Source organism: Equus asinus, chromosome 10 (genome assembly GCF_041296235.1).
Source record: "Equus asinus isolate D_3611 breed Donkey chromosome 10, EquAss-T2T_v2, whole genome shotgun sequence".
Classification (NCBI taxonomy): Eukaryota; Metazoa; Chordata; class Mammalia; order Perissodactyla; family Equidae; genus Equus; species Equus asinus.
In genome coordinates, this window is record NC_091799.1 from 63,431,956 (window position 1) to 63,450,361 (window position 18,406).

Consider the following 18,406-nt stretch of genomic DNA (forward strand, 5'->3'; position numbering starts at 1 on the left):
TCATAGTTGGTTTTTGGGTTGCAATGCAAATGGACTAAGTTCCTGGTAATTTGTGAGTTGGCGCCTGTTCCCTCTTTGGTCTGGGGTAAACTCTTGCTTCTTTCCTTGTTTTCTTACACAACAAAAGATTGGCACCAGTTATCCTTTGGGGGTGGAGACTGGACGTGGCAAAGGAGGGTCTGCTCAGGTGCTAGTTACAAGATGTGTTCAGTTTGTGAAAATTTTCAAACCCTATACAAATAATCTGTGTGCTTTTCTCTATACATGTTATAATCCAATAAAAAGTTGAAAGAAGGAAGGAAAGAAAAAAGATTTGTGTCAGAAATAAACAAGAGAAAAATATAAAATATAAAGCAATCATCATTAGTAAGGGCAAATGCTTAAGATGATTTTGTTTTTTTACATCCAAGTCTGTTTCAGCTACTTGGCTCTGAAAGAAAATAAGAGTGGCAGTGTTGTGGGCAAACACAATAACCACTGTTGCCTTTGTCAGCCCGTCAAGATAGCCCAAAGCTTACAGACACCCTGCCCCAACACCAGCTCACAGACCTTCCTTGTTTCCAACTGCTTTGTCTCAAAATCTCATTGTCATCCTGCCCTGGCTTGGTGCTGCTCACTGCTGTCCCACTTCTGGCTCTCTGGGCTCCCGTGTTTGTCCGTGGTCCTTGGACCTTGCCTCCCAAGAGCCTCTGCTGCTGCCGCCAAGAGTAGGGAATTCTGTTAAATATCTTGCCCACAGGAAGCAACCCCTGCCCTGTGCACCTTACTACGTGCAAGTGCTTGGCTGTGAGACCTGGTAGAATTGTTTTCCAAAAGTTCTGCACATTCTCTCCCTCGCCCACATTTTCTGTTGTAAATTGAATTCTCTCTGGCTATATTAAGTACATTGCTATTTCAAGGACCACTTGTGATGAATCTGTTTTTTTTTCTTTTTATTAAGATTATGATAGTTTATAACCTTGTGAAATTTCAGTTGTACATTATTGTTTGTCAGTTGTGTTGTAGGTGTACCACTTCACCCTTGGTGCCCACCCCCCAGTCCCTCTTTACCCTGGTAACCACTAATCTGTTCTCTTTGTCTACATGTTTAACTTCCACCTATGAGTGGAGTCATACAGAGATTGTCTTTCTCTATCTGGCTTATTTCACTTAACATAATACCCTCAAGGTCCATCCATGTTGTTGTGAATGGGATGGTTTTATCCTTTTTAATGGCTGAGTAGTATTCCATTGTGTGTGTGTGTGTGTGTGTGTGTGTGTGTGTGTAGATATATATACACACACCATATGTGATGAATCTTTTAAAAATGCATATACTTAAAACAAATTTTTTTACTGAGGTTGTATTGGCTTATAACTGTGTAATTTCAGGTCTATATTATTATATACCAGTTTCTGTATCAACTGCATTGTGTTCACCACCAATAGACTATTTTTTATCTGTCATCATACCTATGTGCCCCTTTATCCCTTTTTCTCTTCCCCTCCCCCCTCCCCCTCTGGTAACCACTTATCTGTTCTCCTTATCTGTGTGTTTATCTTCCACACGAGTGAAATCATAGTGTTTGTCTTTCTCCGTCTGACTTATTTTGCTTAGCATAATACCCTGAAGGTCCATCCATGTTGTTGCAAATGGGACGATTTTGTCTTTTTTATGGCTGAGTAGTATTCCATTGTGTGTAGATATATATCACATCTTCTTTATCCATTCATCCATTGATGGGCACTTGCGTTTTGCTTCCACGTCTTGGCTATTGTCAATAATGCTGTGAGGAACATAGGGGTGCATAAATCTCTTTGAATTGTTGATTTCAAGTTCTTTAGATAAATACCAGTAATGGGATAGCTGGGTCATATGGTAGTTCTATTTTTAATTTTTTGAGAAATCTCCATACTGTTTTCCATAGTGGCTGCACCAGTTTGTGTTCCCACCAACAGTGTACGAGGGTTCCCTTTTCTCCACATCCTCTCCAATGCTTTTTATTTCTTATCTTGTTAATTACAGCCATTCCAACAGGTGGGAGGTGATATCTCATTGTAGTTTTGCTTTGCAAAAATGCAGATAATTTTATCTTACTTTTTAGATTTCTCTTAAAACTGAGCTTAGGTGCTATGGGTCCAACAGCTGATCTACTAATACTGGAATTTATTATTCGACTATTTGTTGGCCCCTCGAAAGTTCAATGACGTGTAATGATTTGTAATTCTACTGAGGTGAAAACTTGAATCTCATGTCTTTGACAGTGAAACAGAGGAGAAGGTCTTTGATGGATGTCCAGAGTTCCAGCCTCAAGGGAGGGACTCAAGAGAGTGGGACAAGCTCCTAATCTAGCTATCACTGGCCAAGGGCAAGCTGAGGAACTGTAGTGGGTGATGTCCCAGGAGTGGGTGGGCAAGCCTAGACTCAGAGGTGAAGCAGCAGGATTGAGGGCCAGAGAAACAGGTCACTCAGGGGAGAGAGTCCTCTGCTCATCTCTCTCTATTCTTCCTTCCTCTAAGTCCTCATTTATCTGTAGGGCTTCAGCTTCCCCAACTCTACTTGCTCTCTTGATCTAACTAATATTTCCAACCATGGGTCATCTCTATTTGCATGTCTTACTGTCAATCAAATGCTGCACGTCTGAGTCCCAACTTCTTTGGGCCTTTGGCAATTGTGAAGAACAGGTCTAATGATTTAGGTGAATTCTCAAATATGAGTATAGCATAATATTTTCCCCATAACATGCATAAACATGAAGAGTAGAGAATATCAGTCATATTGAGTGGGGGATCCTAGGTGGTAGGCCAGGCTCAGTTACAAGCTGGATGACATTCTCTTGCATACCAGTCTCCAAGGTGGGAGTTTCTAGGTTTTGTTCATCAAAATTAGAAATATGTGCATGTCATGGACCTTTGCAGTTGCTGGTAAAGAGTCAAAACGATTAAGTCACCTATGGAATCTGGGTACCTCTGGATGCCTCTGTGGGTGGAATCCACAAAATTGAATTTTAAAAAAGCTACCTTGCCTATGAATAATGAAGTCTTTTCTCTGTTCTCCTTCTTGTGTACCCAGACAACTCCTATTTCATTGTGGTTAGTGGTGCAATCTTCCTGCCAGTCTCCCAGATGACATTTGGAGCTATCTTTGGCTTTTTGGCTTTGTCTTCTCCTTCATCATCCCCTATAGCTAGCCATTCACTAAATATCAACATCTCTTTTATTCTTTCTACTGCTATGTAGCAGCTAGAACAAACATTTATTCAGAGGTTGTATATACAAGGTTTATCAGTCTTCCATTGTTACAGAAGAAATTACTATAAATTTAGTGATTAAAAATGACGCCCATTTATTAGCTCACAGTTCAGTAGGTCAGAAGTCTGGCATGGCGTAGCCATGGTCTCTGCTTGGTGTATCAGATGTCATAAAGCTGAAATTAAGGCATAAGCCAGGCTGAGTTCCCCTGTGGAGGCTCTGGGAGAAAATCTGCTTGAAGGTTCATTCAGGGCAGAATCCAGTTCCACTCTGACTTCTGTAACCAGATGGAGAAAACTCTCTCCTCTTAAAGGACTCATGTGATTAAGTCAGGCCCACCTAGATAATCTCCCCATTCCAAGGTCAACTGATTTGGGACCTTAATTACATGTACAAAATCTCTTTACAGCAGTACCTAGCTTCATGTTCGATTGAATAAGTGAGTGAAGTGTGTGTACATCAAGGCTGGGAATCTTGGAGACCAACTTAGAATTCTGCCTACCATACAAAGGAGGCAGAATTCTAAGAAATTTGCATGTATTTCCTCAATTCAGTCTTTTAATAACCCTATGAAGAGATACCATTATTATTTCCATTTTATTGATTAGGAAACTGAGACATAAGAGAAGTTAGGGGTCTTGCCCAAGGTTACACAGCTATTTTCACAACACTCCATTGCTCTTGGAATTTCACGTCTGCATTCATTCAACTACCTTCTAAATGGCTTTCTTATCTCCAGGATCTTCCTTCTCTATTTCTTCCTGTATTCCTTGGCCAGAACAATATTATTTAAAACAATTTTTTTTCCCATCAGGTCACTTTCCTAGATATAGAGAATTATACTTAGCTATAGCTACAAAGAGGCGTAGCTATGATGTGCCAGAAACTGAACTTATGCCCCAATAAGAGAATCCATTCCACTATAGCCTTGGTAAAGGTTTTATTATGCTAACTTAGAACTGTAATGGTATGAGTATGAGGTGGCGGGAGGTATGTGTGTGTGTGTGTGTGTGAGCAATTATAACACAAGGCATGGGGTGTGGATTGTATCTTCCCCAGACTCAAAAGGGAGAAGCAAGTATGGATAATCCTTTAACAATAAGACATAGCACAGAAGTAGGTCCAGAAGCAAATTTTATAGGTGAAATTGAAAATAAAAAAGTTCGTTACTATAGAGTATATACACAGAATAAACACACTTATAGACAGAGTGAATTGAATTGTTCTTTAGGAGAGGAATAACTTTTTTTTTTAAGAAGAACCGAGAATATATTAGAGAATTCATTCTTCAGTAATGAGCACTGTGGTAGGCAGACAGACGAATAACTTTCGAAGCTTAGTTTCACTTGCTGGTTCATTTGACAAATATTTGTTGAACGTCACTATGTGCCAAGCACTATGCCAACAAAAGTTTATTTGTTTTTTTCCTACTGGAGGATTGCAAAGCTTCCTAACTGGTTTTCCTGCTTCCACTCTTGCCTCCATTCCTACTCCCATCCCAGTCCATCATCAACACATTAACCTCATCTCCTCCACCCTTCCTTTCACTCACTCCAGTTCAGCAAACACTGGCCTCCCTCTCACGTTCCCTGGATGTGGCAAGCATGTGTCCACCTCAGGTTTTCACATGGGCTGTTCATTCCATCAGCTTAGAAGGTCCTCCCCCAGGCAGTTACTCCTTTATTTCACTCAGACTGTCTATTCAAATGTCATTTCATCACAGAGACCTTCCCTGGCCACCTGAGCTAACATAGCATCCGCCCCTCCACCACCCTCTCCTCTTTCTTCTTCTACTTTTCTTCCCAGCACTCAAGAACCTCCTGATATACCACATATATTTTTATGTATTATAGTTGGCTTGCTGTCCCTTCCTCTGCTAGGATGTCAGCTTCTGGAAATTTATTTTTTCTATTGCAGTATTCCAGTGACTGGAACAGTGCCTGACATACTAGGAACTCATACGTGTTGAATAAATGAATGAATAAATGGAAATCCTCTATTTTTTTTGTGGCATTTATTTTTTAAATGCTGAAATAAAAATATTATTCAAAGGTTTCAATGAAATGGTATGGTTTTATATTTTCTGTATATTTTTATCCTTTCTTCTTCACTCACACCCCAAAGAATATGATGCCCCTATTAGTGAAAAGAATTAACACAAGTTCGGGGGGAACACTTCCCAAGAAAGTGATGACAGTACAGACCAATAGCTTTGGAAATCAAGTCACGGAGTTTACAACTTTTAAGAACCTCAGCAAACGGACCGTCTTGATGGCTTAAATGCCAATGAACAACTGAACATAGTTGCAGTATAATACAAAAAGCTGAAGACTAATGGAAGCAGTGAGGGACTTGGGTTTCAGCAGAGGTGTTCTTTCAAAACGACCCATCCAACCGGCTGGGAGACCTTTCAGGCAGCAGAAAAACTGAATGTGGCAATCCCCCTGGGCTGTGAAGGCAGGGCTCCCAACCACTCCCTACTCAGCGTGATTGAGAAACACAACTTCCAATCCCACAACATCCTTGATGCCTGGATTGCTCTTTGCTCCACAGCTTGGAATTTCCTGATGTCAGTGATAAATCAGGTGTTGACAGTGACACTGTCAATTCTCAATGTGCTAGTAGTCACCTTATAAAGATGTTCTGAGACCGAGTCAAAGTTTCCATAGGATCTTTTTTTTGGAGGAAGATTAGCCCTAAGCTAACTACTGCTAGTCCTCCTCTTTTTGCTGAGGAAGCCTGGCCCTGAGCTAACATCAAGTCCATCTTCCTCTACTTTATATGTGGGATGCCTACCACAGCATGGCGTGCCAAGCGGTGCCATATCCGCACCCAGGATCTGAACCGGTGAACCCCGGGCCCCCGAGAAGCGGAACGTGTGAACTTAACCGCTGCGCTACCGGGCCGGCCTCTCTACAGGATCTTGATGGCTTCACACTGAAATATGCCAGAGAAGAGTATACATAGAAATTTATTAAAATTGCTACACTTGGAATGTGGAAATGAATTTTAATGAATTAAATGGGACATAACTGAGAGTTCAGCTTTCCTGGGGGGTAGTATTCTGATTAAATATAAGCTTCATATGCAATCAATCCCAATTAATACAAACATAATAACAAGCCAAACCATAATCAGAGGGTTGAAAAAGAATTCAAGTGTGTGATTTTATGAAACTCACTCCTTGGAAGGGTCATTTGGATAGATTTATGAAAGGTTTCTATCTTTTTCTTTCCCCACTCCTGAAATGTGTTTGTAAAATAGATTAGGTTCTAGGCTTAGATAAGTACAAATAGGTTTTTCACTTACCTGAATGTCCAGTGGGACAGACACTAGAAAGTCATGCAGAACATGGGGCAATTGTTGGTTGTGCAGCCCGACGTATGCATTACATAATTCTCCTGGTCCATGCCCACGAAATACCAGCAGTGGCCCTCCTATCTTTTTGAAAACCAGAAAACAATCCCACAAATGTGCAAAATGCTCCCAGAAGGTGGAATCCCTTTATTTGATAACCATTATTGTAGAAGTAGAAGATAAAAAACCATTCTACATACAGATCAGTGCTATCAAGGAAATAAAACAGTGCCAGAGTGGAGGTGGGGGTCAGGGTTTGAGACTTGTCTATACAGGCAGGTTAGGGAACAATTTTCTAGGTTGCCAGCATTTGAACTGAGACTTGAATGATGAAATGGAGACGCCCTGCAAAGAGTTGGGGCAAGAATATTCCTGGCAGGAGCACAGCACAAGGGCTGCAAGGTGGGAAAAAACTTAGTATGTTGAAGGAACAGAAAGAAGACCAGCATGACTGGAGCAAGTCCAGAAAAGTAGAAAACACTGGCTTTTTAGGGCACAGAGAGGGTGAAGAATTTCTCCATTGTTTTTATGTGATGCTGAAGCACTGATAGATGACCCACAGCCCAATTTAAACTATAATCGCGAGTACTGTCTTTGTGGCCTCTGATATGCAGAGCATTTGGAGGTATGCCTTTCCAGTAAAAGCAATTACCTTGTCTATGGCTCATGATGGACTCTTGGGAAAATGCTCAGGAAGCAGGGCATGACGTTTTGTATGCGATCCCAGTTCCACCACCGTCCCGGGTGGTGGCAGGTCCCAGATCCACAAGGCTCTTAAATTCCTTTTCTCCTTCAGTCTCTTGCGCCCCATTGATATCCCCTGCCAAGGATAAGCAAATCTCTTCTAAGAAGTCCGGAGGTCCCTCCACCCTCCCCCCCACCCCCCAAAAAGAAGTTCTGATAAGGATTCACTCATTGGAACACTGGAAGTAAAAATGATCTTTATTGCTTTTTCTGATTACAAAGTAATACATACGTATCATCCCAGGAATTTTTTGGGCTTTCTAAACTGCAGCTAAATACATACCTAAATGAAGGAGGGGGGTTATGTGGATGGGATAAAGCGGGAGTCTGATCCTTTATTTAGCTCTATCTTATTTCGTCCTGTCCTGGGTAGTCTCTGAGGTGACCAGATTTGAACTTTGAACTCGAGTCAGAGGTACAGAGTGGTGACGTCATTTGCCTCTTTGAACAATTGCAAATCATACCTCCAATTCCCAGGGTGAAGATTCTGAGCCCCAAAAGAACTCAGTCCTATGGCAAACGGCTAAAATTTTCAGTCAGATACAAAACGTGGAACTGAAATTCGAGGGAAAGACTCCTCTTCCAAAAGAACTGCATAGGAAGCTGAATCCGGGCCCTTTCCCAGCTCGTCATTGTTCTTCCACGCTGCCGACACTCTCTGTGGCCAACGGCATTTACCTAGTTTTTAAATGTCCCTCCACTTGTAGAGGCTGTCCTCTCGCTCCCGTCACGGCCCACTTCTCACAGTCTTGGCGCACCTCCAGGTTCACGTGCAGATGGAAGGGAGAGGGATTCGTCTATCCGGTGCAGCGGATTTCGGTATCGGAATTACACGCTTTCCTCGACCCTTCTGCAGAGAAAGCGTGCGAGCGCGGGTCGCGGGGAAGCCCGAGGGCGCACCAGCGGAGGCAGCCCGCACGGCCAGTCCCTGCTCGCCCCAGACGCTTGCGCTCTGCAGGCGAGGTGGGCGGCCGACGCAGCCCTGCATGGTGCGCGCCCCCTGCTCCCGGCGCAGCAGGAGGTGGTGCCGGAGGCAGCGCAGGAGGCAGCGCAGAAGGTGATGCAGGAGGCACGGGCCCCTCCTTCCGCCGCCCAGCCCGCGGGTGGTCCCGCGGCCCCGCCCCGCGGTTCCCGTCACGTGCCGCCGCGCCAGCCAATCAGCGCCCGCAGCGCGCTGGCTCGCGATTCAAACTGAGGCGCCGCCGGCTCGCGGGCATCGGCGCTGGGCGGGCGCTGGGCACCCGCGGGCGCCGCGGCGTGCGGCATGGAGCACCGCATCGTGGGGCCCGGGCCGTACCGGGCCACCAAGCTGGTGAGTGAGCGTGCGGGCGGCCCCGCCATGCCCCGGCCGGGGCGCCGACCGCATCCCGGTCCGTCCTCGCTTCTCCCGGGCAGGCCCGGCCTGGGGCTGGAGGCGGGACGTGTTTCAGCGGCGGTGGCGGTTTTCTGGAAGATGCCCAAAGACAGGCTAACGCGGCTTGGAGCCCAGCCTGTCGGGGGTGGGCGCAGCTTCGATCCCGAGACGATGACTGGGTTCTCGGTATTCACGGCGCCTCCCGACTGGAAGCGCCCGGAAGACCAGGGTGACACCCGCCACCCTGCCCTCTTTGTCCTCGGAAGTCCAGCGCGGCGCCGGGAGGGGAAAGGCCCAGCCCGTGACCGTAGGGCCATCCGCCCCTGTGCCGCTCCCCTCACCGCAGTCCGGCAGGGCGTGTCTCCGGCCTGAGTGTCACCGTTCTTTCTAACGGTGCCCGGAGCAGAGATGGGTGGTCCTGGCCGCGTTTCCGCTCCTGGCGTTTCTGTTTGTGTCAGCACCGACCTGAGTGAGGGGTCGGCCGGCGGGCCGGGACGCGCCTTTGCAGGCCTGGCCGTCCGGATGCTGCCTTTTCTCCTGGGAGGACAGCTTTGGCGTTCTCCGTTCTGAGGCGACTTGATTTCTTTGTGACCTGGAGCAAGCTATTTTAGTGATTTCTGTTTCAAAGGATTAGCATAATGGACTAAGTGGTGACAGTTTGATAATGTCCGTGGCGTGTTTTCAGACGGCTTTCTTGCAAAGCTGAATGGTAATTTGGGAGGAAGGGACGTCTCTCCTTGGTCTGTCACCACTTCTGGTCACATCTAACTTGGGAATTAGTCTCATTGTTCTTTGCACCCGAACGGATATCCAGGAAAAGACAGAAACAGGTTGGGAGGAGTTCCTGCACTCATCTTTGCAAACAATCTACTATAGACATCCAGATGGTTCATCATTGAAAAATAAATTCAACAGATATAAATTTTGATTTTCCTTTGGGCTAGCCTCTAAAAGGTATGGATGGTGGTGGCAGAGAACAAATAGGGTTTTTTAAAAAAAGTATTTTCATGTCTGATTCTACTTCACAGTTGCCTCTACCATGTGAAACCACCCCGCGTCAGGGCTATTGGTGGGTCCGACTTTAGGGATGACATAGAGATTATACTTTATTAGGGACTTTCAAAAACTTTCCTTTACTCTGTGGAGGGGGAATCCCACCTCTCCCTCCGAGTTTATTCATAGCACTGATGCAAGGGAAACAGAAAGGCTGTGGATATTGGAGTAACTAGTTCTCATTCTTCTTGCTTTAGACTTAGAAATAAATTACATTGTAATTGGAACTGTTTTTTAATCTTATATTCACAGAATTGTATGAAGTACCACTTTTTTCTTTCTTTTTTTTGGTGAGGAAGATTGGCCCTGAGCTAACACCTCTTGGCAATCTTCCTCTTTTTTTTCCTCCCCAAAGCCCCAGTACATAGTTGTATATCCTAGTTGCAGGTCATTCTAGTTCTTCTTTGTGGGATGCCGCCACAGCGTGGCCTGATGAGCAGTGTGTAAGTCTGTACCCAGGATCCAAACCCCAGAACCCTGGGCCGCTGAAGCGGAGCGTGTGAACTTAACCACTCAGCCACGGAGCTGGCCCCAGAAGTACCACTTTTCATAGATGCAGAGTGCCTCTGTATAAGACACTGCTTGATTCTGAGTCACATTAACATGTTATCAAAGGAATTTATAAAGAAAAGTGCTCTCTGTTTGCCAAAAGTCTTCAGTCCCCAAGAAGTGATATTCCAGCCAAGTTTGGCCAAGACTGATCAAGTTAAGCAGAAAATTAAATTACATGACTAATAATGGAAACACCTCAATTTCATGAGAATTTCCTAGGTAGTCAATTCAGTTCTCACCTTTATTCTACTTGAGAAACTTGATCTTAAATTGATTTTGAGAACACAGAAAACAGTAGCTTTTGTTTTGTGAGGAAGATTGTCCCTGAGCTAACATCTGTGCAGTCTTCCTTTATTTTGTATGTGGGATGCCGCCATAGCATAGCTTGATGAGTGGTGTGTAGGTCCATGCCCAACATCTGAACCCACAAACCCTGTGGCCAGGCTGTGGAAGTGGGGCACAGGAACTTAACCACTACGGCCTTAGTATTTTTTTTTTTTTTTGAGGAAGATTAGCCCTGAGCTAACATCTGCCGCCAATCCTCCTCTTTTTGCTGGGGAAGACTGGTCCTGAGCTAACATCTGTGCCCATCTTCCTCTACTTTATATGTGGGACGCCTACCACAGCATGGCTTGACAAGCAGTGCTTAGGTCCACACCCAGGATCCGAACTGGTGAACCCCAGGCAACCAAAGCAGAATGGGCGCACTTAACCGCTGCGCCACTGGGTGGGTCCCAGTATTTTTTTTTTAAGTGAGAATTCCTAATTCATTAGTGATGTCGGTCCTCATTACAGGTGCTTTTCCCCCATTGTAAAATCTATAAATGTTTCCCAGAGCGTAATCATTCAGTTGTGCCTTCAAGCTTTTAGCAGGTAAATCATGAGGTTTGTGACTAGTCCTCTTTGTCCTTATCTGCCCCAGCTCACCTTCCCTCCCCTCACTGCCCGATGCCCATTTTCCCTTCTCCCAACATCACTCTTGACCTAATCTTCAGGAACAGCTTGGGGGAATCTTCAGGAAAAGTTGGAGTACAAAGAGTGGGCTTTTACTTCTTCCTTTCATGCCTCACTATAATTTCTCAAACTGTGTACAGCTTCATAGTCTGAGTGCCAAAGTCTTATTTGAAAATAACGTTTTATAGGCTAGGTAAATTTTTGTGCCAAAAATCAAATGACAGAACCTATAAGTCAATTCATGATGAATACGGGAGCTGAGTAGCAATTTATTCATCTTTCCTGAAATAGCTTTCATTTTTGTAACCCATATATAGTTTCTTATTTTAAAAGAAATAACGAGGAGAAAGAAAATTGCTTTTTCTGAAAACTGCTTAAATCTATTAATTCTTTCTTTGAACTTAATTCTCAGTTATCTATATCATCTGATGCAACTGGTCAACTCTAAGAGACTTACAGCTGTCATTGAATCTGAACGCTAGAATGGACTCTAAAGATTATCTGGTCCAGTCCCCTCATTTTATTGAAACCTAAAGGGATGAACTGACTTGATCAAGTTCACACTGCTAGTATGTGGCAAGTACAACTGGATCTAGAATTTGATTGTCTCCAAACTCCCTGGCCAGGTGCTAGATTATTATAGCACCACTATCATAGTATTTTTGGTACTAAAAAGGAAGGAAATGGAATAAATATTCTGGAGAAAAGAACAGGAAGCACATTTCAACATTCATTGTTGTATTTTGTAGTTTGGTTCATGATGGTTAAGCAAAAACGGTTGTGTTGTGTAACTAGGGGTCTGAATGAATCTGTCTTCTTCCCTTTGCTATAAAGATTATCTCTTTAAAGGTAATATGTCATGAAAAAATTTTCAAGCTCTCTCTTGTTCTTTATTGACAGAGGATTTTTTTTTTCTAAATGTGACTAAGAATGGTGAATCATTTTAAAGAAAACTGAATTCTTTTTCGGCAGAGTAACCAAATAACCATCTAATTATATTTAGAAATAAGTGGGAGCAGACACCATGGTCCTCATTTAGGTTTTGAAAATCTGAAGTGTTTCATGGACTGAGTAAATATAATTCATAATGACAAATGCCATTAAAAAAATCAAAATAAATAAATTCAAAATTCTTTTTATAGTTTCTGTTTTTTGTTTTTGTTTTTGAGGAAGATTAGCCCTGAGCTAACTGCTGCCAATCCTCCTCGAGCTAACCTTGGTGCCCATCTTCCTCCACTTTATATCTGGGACGCCTACCACAGCATGGCATGCCAAGTGGTGCCATGTCTGCACCTGGGATCCAAACCGGTGAACGTGCGAACTTAGCCACGGTGCCACCAGGCAGGCCCCTATAGTTTCTGTTTTTAAAGAGAGATATGAGCCTTTGATAAAGATGTCTTTTAGGATGTTTCTACTGTGAAATGAAAGCCAGCTGTCAACAGAACAGCTGAAAATCCAATCAGAATCCTAATAGACTTTTTCTTTTTTTCTGTGTGGGGCATGCATTGAGGTAAAAGCTCATACAGTAGAGTAAAATTGTGAGAATTCAAAAAGTCTTTTAAAAAGAGGACTACAGGTGGCCTTGATCTCCCAGAGATTTAACATGAGTATTGATGACTGTAGTCACAGTGGTATAGTATTGACAGGAATATAGAGATAGCTCAGTGGGATAGAGAAGAGAGTTCAGAAACAGAATCCAGAAAGGTAATATGCAAGGTAACCTAATATGTCAATTCAGGGAGAAAAGGATGGCATACTTGGCTCTCCATTTGGCAGAAAATTAAGAAAATTAAGTTGGAGATCTCCTCCCTCCCACCATAAATTCTCTTAATTAAGAGAATAAACCCTGAAGCTGTAAAGAAAAAAAGATATATTTGTTTCCTTAAAACATCATCAACAATAAAACCTTCTTATATATGGCTGGAGACCACATAAACACATTCATAAGCCAGGAGAAAAAACATTTCTAGAATATTTGGAAAAGAATTAGTCTTCCACATTTCTTCATTCAATACGTATTTATTAAACACGTGTACTGTATGTCAGACATTGTCTTTGGTTGTGAGGATACTGAACTCAGCAAAGAGACTAACTTTCCTGACTTCTGTGCACTTAGGTTTAAATTCTAGATTTAAGCAGATCTTAAAATTGGTTAAAAAAGAAAGAGAGACAAACCAATAGAAATATGGCAAGTCTCAAACTAAGAAATGCAAATGACTAAAGATGGAGATAGGAAAATGCGAACACAACATAGAGATATCATTTCTTGTACATAGATTGGCAGAAATGAGAAGAATAATAATAGCTGGTTATGGCTGGAGATAAGGCAGTAGGCTCATAAGTTGTTGGTGGGAGTGTGAATTGCTAAATTGATTTAAAATGTTGATACTCTTTAGAAATCTGGTCTATCAAAACTAAATAAATGGGGTTTGGCGTGGTGGCGCAGCGGTTAAGTTTGCACGTTCTGCTTCTCGGCGGCCTGAGGTTCACCGGTTCAAATCCTGGGTGCGGACATGGCACCGCTTGGCATGCCATGCATTCGTAAGAATGGGCTAGATCTATGGGTATTAACACAGAAAGATATCTGTGGTATGTTAAATGTAAAAGCAAGTTGTAAATTATGTGTACAATATGATTGATCTCGTTTCTTACAGAAGGAAGCAAACAACAAAAAGAATAATAAATCACGCACATACATACAAAGGGAAAAATTCTATATCTGTGTGTATATGTTTGATAGGTACGTGGGATTGGAGAGAGGGCAGACTCCTGTATGTACTTCTGCATGTAATTTGTTACAGTGTGTGTTATTTCTTCAGTAATTAAAATGACAAGTAGAGGAACTGCTAATCAGCCTGAGTCAATTAACAGACATATTCATTTTTATTTTGAAATATAGGGTCCCAGAGAGCCATGTCTTTGTTATGTCTTTGTTATATTATGTAATTCATAAAGTACTTGCATTAAGTAAGTTTAGGTGATAATGATTGTGGTAATTCAATCAACATAAAATAAGTGAAAATCTTTATTAATCCTTCTTTCCTTTCTACCTCCCGATATACCTGATCAGGATCAAAATGAAAGCTAGGTGTCAGGGGAGAATTAAAAACAAACTATTAAAAATGCCTGGAAATTGTTTAAACCTATGTTAATGTTCATAGGTACTTGGCATAATGAAATGATCTCTTAAGGAGGAGACCGTAGAACAAGATTCCAGATCTTATTCCGAGACTAAGTACCTGAGTGACAGCTGCCAATTTACATGTCCTCCTTGGGTCTTTATTTTACCCTAGAGTTTCTTTCCAGCTCTAGAATAGATTGAACCCCACAATCTGTGTTGAGAGATTATCCTGGAAATTTTATATGTTGCCCTTATGTTTGAGGAACACTTTATCTTTTTTTTTGGTTGAGGAAGTTGGCCTTGGGCTGACATCCATTGCCAGTCTTCCTCCTTTTGCTTGAGGAAGATTGTCGCTGAGCTAACATCCATGCCAATCTTCCTCTTCTTTTGACTGTGGGACACAACCACAGCATGGCTCGAGGAACGGTGTGTTGGTCTGTGTCCCAGATCTGAACTTGTGAACCCCAGGCCACCAAAGTGAAGTGTGTGAACTTAACCACTACGGCACCAGGCTGGCCCCCTGAGGAACGCTTTATCTTTTATAAAGGGCTTAGGTAGCCATGATCTCATTTGACCTCACAATAACCTGATGAGGTAGGTGGGCAGATAGTGAAGTCAAATCACCGTTCGCGAACTCTTGATGGGCTCTTTTTCTATAATTCGTTGTTTAGTTCTAGCCATTTCCTCTGGTTATGTACAGTCCCTCTTTCATCCACTCACTTCCCTCTCCTCTCTCTTCCACATTCAATTTGCCACCACAGTCAGCCAATTCGTATTTATCAACTTTCAGGTTGGTAATGTAAAATTGTGATTGCTCTTAAGGTGACTTTAATATATGGGCATGTGGTGTGTCTATATGTGTGTGTTTTGTTTTAAGCTTTTTATTAAGCATAATGTGTGCAGAAAAGTGCACAAATTATAAAAGTAAAACTCAGTGAATTTTCACAAAGTGAGCACCCCATGTAACCAATACCCGGATCAAGGAATATAACATGACCAGCACCTCAGAAGTCTCCCCCCCCCTCACCCTCTACTGCCATATAGATTAACACTCTTAAGATTTCTCATACCATGGATTAATTTTGCTTGCTTTTTAACTTTATGTAAATAGAATTACATAGTATTTACTTTTCATATCTGGCTTTCTTATATCAATATTACAGTTTATCTTTGTCATTCATATATGTTATTGCATGTAGTAGTAGTTCATTCATTTTCATTGCTGTACAGCATTCCATTACATGAACAAATCACAATTATGGTTCTTATATTGATGGACATTTGAGTTGTTTTTGCCTATTAAGAAAAATGCTACTATGACCAGTGTGTTTTGTGGTGAACATACATATGCGTTTCTGTTGGATATACACTTAGGAATCGAATTGCTGGGTTATAAGGTGTGCATATATTTAGCTTTTGTAGATACTGCCAACCTGTTTTCCAAAGTGGTTATACTGATTTACATTCCTTCCATCAGTGTGTGAGATTTCTAGTTGCTCCATATTCTCACCAACACTTAGTGTTGCTCACTTTTTCATTTTAGCCATTCTGTAGGTATGCGGTGGTATTGCCTTGTGGATTTCTTTTGTGTTTCACTGATAATTAATGAGGTTGAACATCCTTGTCTAGGTTATGGTAAATTTGGAGATCCTTTTATATGAAGTGCCTGTGTACGTCTTTTTCCATTTTTCTTTTGGAGTATCTGTGTTTTTTTTCCCTTGATTTGAATTTTTTGTTTTGTTTTATTTTTGAAATTCTGGTTGTATGTTATCTTATTCTATGGCTTGCCTTGTTTCTGTGTGTGTTTTTAAAAAGCTAAAAAAGCCTTTAAATTCTGGACCAACTAAAGCTGGAGCAGAGCTTATAACAGTGTCAAAAAAAGTAGAAAGGTTAATATAGATAAGGCAAAAAGATATTTGAATTTGGCCAGGAGGAAGACATGATTGAGAGTCAGAGTGGAATTAAATTGCCTGAAGTTAGAAGGTGGTTAAAAAAAAGTGAAAGACCAATTAAGCATTTATTATTGAATACCTACTGTGTATTTTGCACTGAACTACATGTCCAGGCTGCATGCTTGCAACACCCTACTTTGGCCCTTTAAGCACCTGGTGTTGTATACTCAGAAATTATGACTGTGGCTGAGAAAGTTAGCTCTCAAACACAGAAGAGAAACGGGACAATAGTTGCAGAGGTGGTTGGGCAGTAGGGAGTATGCAGAGAAGCCTGGAAGAAAAGGCCTGATCTGAAGGGAAAACAAGGCACCAGTGTTGGGCAAAATAAAAAGAATATGCTGAGATTAGAAGAACTATAGTTGAAAGCAAAAGATGAAATCAGAAAATCTGATTTCAATAGAAACGGAGGTGAAAAATAAAAGATTCAGGGTTTATGAAGAGATATACTTGAAGGAGAAGGGAGAATGGTTATGAGAGTAAGACTGTGAGATTTCAGGACTTTTAGGAGGGCTGGCGGGAAGCTAGGGTCCTAAAAAGATGTTGGAGTAATTTTGTAGGAAGAACACCATATGTGAACATTTCCTTTAATAATGGGATGGCTGATGAAGATGTGGAGGTCTAGATTTTTTTTTTAATAGGGAAATCTGCAGAACTTTTAAAGATGTTTTGACATCAGGCACTATATCTTGTACATCTCTCTTTTCCTCTCCCCATACAATACCTTTTATGTACTAAACAGTAAATATTTGCTGAATGAGGTAAAGTCATATTAAGCAGAGCTTCAAGAAGTGAATTATGCATATTGGGTTCAGTTTTACCATTGTTTTTGATCATATGTTTCTCATTAATGTAAAAGTCCTTTAAGTTCACATAATAGGACAACTTGATGGCAATATCTTCAGTAAATATTTATTGAATGAGTAAATGCATTTTTAAAAGTTACTTTTTCTTTAGAGTGTGAAGGTTGTAAATAAAAAAATTTTAAGCCTCCTTCTGTTATTCAGGTTTTAAATGGAAAAATTGCATTTATTGTCTTAAATATCTGGGATGTAATAAACTTTAAAAAAATCCCTTGATTGGGCCCAGCTCCATGGCCAAGTGGTTAAGTTCGCATGCTCCGCTTGGGCGGCCCAGGGTTTCACCAGTTTGGATCCTGGGCGTGGACATGGCACCACTCATCAGGCCATGCTGAGGCGGCGTCCCATATACCACAACTCGAAGGACCTACAACTAAAATATACAACTATGTACTGGGGGGATTTGGGGAGAAAAAGCAGGAAAAGAAAAAAAAGATTAGCAACAGTTGTTAGCTCAGGTGTCTATCTTTAAAAAAAAAATCCCTTGATTACTAAATGCCTTTCTTTCTTTCTTCCCCTAGTGGAATGAAACAGTTGAGCTTTTTCGCACTAGGATGCCATTACGGAAGCATCGCTGTCGTTTCAAAAGTTATGAACATTGCTTCACGGCGGCCGAAGCTGTGGACTGGCTACATGAGCTGCTGAGGTGCAGTCAAAACTTTGGCCCTGAAGTGACTCGCAAACAAACGGTCCAGCTGCTAAAAAAATTCCTAAAGAATCATGTTATTGAAGACATCAAGGGAAAATGGGGCCAGGAAGATTTTGAAGACAACCGACACTTGTACAGGTAACGACAAGTCAACCCTGCAGGGGAGAAAGGAGGCCAGGAGGATGGTGGGTCTGGTCAGTCTGTTAAAGCTTCTCACGTGGAAGAATTTACCTTGTCCTTTGGAGTGATGTGTTACGTGTGATTTATTGAGTGGAGAATTGAATGTCTCGTGACAGTAAGACCGATTGTAACGGTTCCTGGCTCCATAGAGCACCCCACAGCAGTCTCTTGTTGCAGTGAGTTTCAGTAAGGAAATCTTTTCATGCCTTTTGCACACCTGGGAGGAAGGCTACAATAGCTTAATACTCTTAGAGAATCTGAAAGGGTGAAACAGGAGCTCTGGGTCAATCGAGCCTTTCTGAGCAATGAGAAGGTGTGTGTTCAGGGGCATGGTGGGTCTGATCTTTTTTTTTTTTCCTTAAAGATTGGCACCTGGGCTAACAACTGTTGCCAATCTTTTTT

The 18,406-nt window shown here is 42.1% G+C and overlaps 1 protein-coding gene across 1 annotated transcript in view; it reads left to right on the plus strand.

Moving 5' to 3' along the window:
* Window positions 1-8,493: 8,493 nt before the first annotated feature.
* Window positions 8,494-18,406, plus strand: part of DEPDC1B (DEP domain containing 1B) — an 88,982-nt gene continuing 79,069 nt past the window's right edge. Inside the window, exons 1-2 of the mRNA XM_044772016.2 lie at window positions 8,494-8,644; window positions 17,697-17,962. Coding sequence (XP_044627951.1) covers window positions 8,597-8,644; window positions 17,697-17,962 — 314 coding nt within the window. The 5' untranslated portion in view covers window positions 8,494-8,596. The remainder of the gene's footprint in view (window positions 8,645-17,696; window positions 17,963-18,406) is intronic.